Below are 3,686 nucleotides of genomic sequence, written 5' to 3'. Positions count from 1 at the left end.
TTCCTACTGAATTCACAAACTCTCTACACCAAGATTACAACAAATCACACACATTTGTTCGTTTCAGAAAAACAAATCGCACACATTCTCTTTCTTCCTCCGATCCAATCTTCTTCATGGTTAGGTGCAGTAGTTCTGTACAAACAAACATGAACAGCAAGCACACAAACACATCAGGCTCAGCTGCGGCCAGTCACTCCTGTGGCTTAGTAGGGAGCGGCAGGTTCATGCGCTTGTAGCTCGTGAACCCGCCGTCCACCACCAGGTTGTGCCCAGACACGTACTTGGCGTCGTCCGAGGCGAGGAACACGGCGGCCCTGGCGACATCGACCGCCTCGCACGTCGCGCCCTTGAGCTCCCCTAGCCCCCTGATGACGGCCGCCACCTGAGCCTCGTCGGCGGCGCCACCGAGCATCTCCGAGAACTGATCCACCACCATCGGCGTCGGCACCGCGTACGGCGAGATGCAGTTGACGCGGACGCCGTGGCGCGACAGCTCGGCGGCCGCGGCCTTGACGATACCCGCGATGGCGAACTTCGACACCGAGTACGGGTACGTTCCGAGGCCGCCGAGGACACCGCTGATGCTCGCCATGCAGAGGATGGATCCGCCGCCGGCGCCCTCTGGGGGCGCCATCACGCGCGTCGCGTGCTTGATGCCGGCGAGCGTACCGCGTACGTTCACGCACATGACGGCGTCGAACAGGGCAAGGTCCAGGCGGGCCAACTCCGACGTGACGGAGGACAGCGGGCCCACGACGCCGGCGCTGTTGAGCATGATGTCTATCCTGCCGTGCCGCGCTACGGTGGCGTCCACGGCCGCGGCGACGCTCTCCTCCACGGTGACGTCGCAGTGGATGAAGTGGGCCTTTCGGCCCAGCTCGTGGGCTGTTTGGGGGCCCAGATTGGAGTTGATATCTGCGATGATTACGGCCTGCGCGCCCTCCTGGATGAATTCGTGGGCCGTCGCCTTACCTAGCCCACTTGCTCCTCCGGTAATTAGTGCAATTTCCCCCTCAAGCCTGCACAAAATTAACAAGTATTTTTTGTGTCAGAACTTTTTAACTGTGAGTGAAATATGCGAGGTTTTTGGGGCTTCATTAAAAAAGTTTGAAAACGGAAACTTTTACCAATAAAATTATACTAACATTGTATCAATATATATTAATACAATTATACTTTTACGAAAGCATTTCTAAAGACAAGTCTAGTTAAATAATTTTTATATAGCCATTCTTGGTAGTTTCAAGCATATTAGTGGTTAAACTTTTAAAAGTTTGACGGTATAGATTCTAAAAGGACAAATAAAGAAGAATGGATGTAATATTTAATTGAGGGTGAAATGAGCGAGGTTTTTTGGGGCTTGATTAAAAATGTTTGGAAACGGAAATTTGTACTAGTTCAAAGCAACCTGCTCAAAGGGGAACTCACACGTTCTTATGAGAATTGAGATGGAAATATATAAGATGTGAGCTAAAAACAGCCAAGGAAATCAGCAAGTTCTACAATAAAAGAAAGAACAAGGGTCCGCATCAAAAACATATTGATAAAAAATCCAAAGTCTAGGTAAAGAAAAGCATATACTCCACAAAATAAAATTAAAAAATATAATGCGTGCAGAAAAGAGGAACTTGTATTTGTATTTCGTTTTTTTTTTTTTTTTTGTGAAACAAATCTTGCATTACCTTGAGCAAGAACTGGGATGGAGTTTGAAAGGTGTAAGTTGAGAAGAGCCAAGAAACACATGGGAAAACTGCAAAGGTCACAGTGAGACATGTGCGTCGGCAATGGAATCCCTATTGGCGAAAGGCTCTGACATGCATCACCGTGGCTGGCCCTGCCCTTTGGAAACAGCAGTGTTCTGTTCTTGCAAGCTGCCGTGCTTCCAACTCACAAGCAAACGTACACGCGGGCCCACACAAACCCAGCACCTCTCCCCCCCCCCCCCACCTCGTCTCTCTCCTCTCTCTAACTCTAGGATCAGTCACATGACACAACAGTAGCTGCTGCACTAATACTACAGTTCTGGGATCTAACACCCTGGAGAGATCTCTTAGAACAGCAGATAACACCAAAGTTTCTGCATCATTTTTACTTTAACTATGAAGGTGCTATAGTTCCTCGTCCTCTTACCTTCCTTTCGCCGCCGCCGACAGCCACCGCTCGCCGCCGACCATCCCCGAGGCCGCCCTTCTCCTGGAAGCCAAGAATTGATGAAGAGCAAGGCACTACTTTAGCATGATAAATCAGACGGAAAATCCCATGCATGATATATATGTGCAACAAGTATGCCACATGGTTATTGATTAAAGAGTGTGCAATCTCGTCTTGTTGAGAGGGAAAAATGTGCAAAAGGTCCCGAAAGAGATTCTACCCCAAAAATATACAAAATAGTTTGGAGAAGAACTGAGCCTAGCTATCATAGTGAAACTGGATGAGATCCGACATGGCAAAAACATCACAAATGGTAGGTACTGCATATAGCCAAGCTAGGGACATAAGTACCTAGCTTCTCCGATGAGCCGGTGCATCATGTCGGCCTACTTCCTGCTGCTTCTTTTCTTCCCTTGTTGGTTCTTCTGTGTTTGTGTAGAGTGAGAAAGTCAGAGAGAGGGTTGCTCTCGTGTGTACGAGTGTTGTGCGAAGGGATGGTGGAGTATTTGGAGCCGCTTTATATAAAAACGAGGAGCTGAGCTTAAGGCCACTTCTCTCTCTCTCTCTCTCTCTCTCTCTCTCTCTCTCTCTCTCTCTCTCTCTCTCTCTCTCTCTCTCATGCCTGGGGCAACCAACCAACCACATGTATATGTATTGTTATAGGAACAATTTGGTGATCTATGCAAATTAGTGATTCTCAATAGTAATACATTGTTTTTGGTTCATGCATGCCACTGGGTTCATCTGTCCTGGCACGAGGGAGAAGACTACTCTGCATGCCTGTGTGTGAGTAGTGGACTGTGCGCTTTATTGAGGGACTGTGGAGGGGTTGTTGGAGATTATACCATGCAAGCAGGCTGAAAGCACAATATGTCCCCTTATCATTCTCTTGTTTTGAATAGCTGGTGAGCAGATAGATATCCACTATTTCAACAGCTAGTTATACGTGTACTATACATGAGTACATGCATGTGTGAACTTTTTAATTTTATATTTCTTAAATAAAAAATTACAAAAATAAACGTCCATTTTGAAAAATAAAAAAAATTATGTGCGTCATGGTGGTCAATTCAGTTAACTAACCAGCACAAAATATGGGTGGAGGCTGATTGACATTTTGTAGAACCAACTAATTAAGGTTTCGTTTGGGACGCAAGATAAATAAATAACACCATTTAAACATCTAGTATCGACATGGGAATGTCTCTACCTATACGCATATATGTCGCACTGTTTTGTTTCAACCTAACTTGCAAAACATATTTGTCTAACTCGATAAGTTGTGGCCGATAGAAACAGCGCCACAACATGAATGACCAAGGCAATCTTGCCACAACTCTATATCTCTATGACACGTGGGTTCCATCTAAGAAAAAGTTTGACATGTCTAAGCTGCGATTAGCTAAGAACCAAACACCTAAGAGGTTTGGTTTCGAACCAGAAGGCCTAGAAGCTTGGAAGGGGTAACAAGATCGCGCAGGCACCTGTCTCGTCATGCTCGTGCAACCATGCTCCTACTTTCTCGCTGTAGT

General features: G+C 46.5%; 1 protein-coding gene across 1 annotated transcript; it reads right to left on the bottom strand.

The window, feature by feature from the left end:
- Positions 1-2,704, bottom strand: LOC133887146 (momilactone A synthase-like). Its single transcript, XM_062327086.1, has 3 exons — positions 2,506-2,704; positions 2,134-2,196; positions 1-1,022 (listed from the first exon to the last, which is right to left on the bottom strand). Exons 1-3 carry the CDS (start codon positions 2,532-2,534, stop codon positions 194-196), a joined length of 921 nt encoding a protein of 306 aa, XP_062183070.1. The 5' UTR covers positions 2,535-2,704; the 3' UTR covers positions 1-193.
- Between the last annotated feature and the right edge of the window lie 982 nt (positions 2,705-3,686).

The sequence above is a fragment of the Phragmites australis genome, chromosome 12 (assembly GCF_958298935.1).
Source record: "Phragmites australis chromosome 12, lpPhrAust1.1, whole genome shotgun sequence".
NCBI lineage: Eukaryota > Viridiplantae > Streptophyta > Magnoliopsida > Poales > Poaceae > Phragmites > Phragmites australis.
Note: the sequence above shows the minus strand (reverse complement) of the source record. Positions and strands in the feature narration are given on the sequence as shown.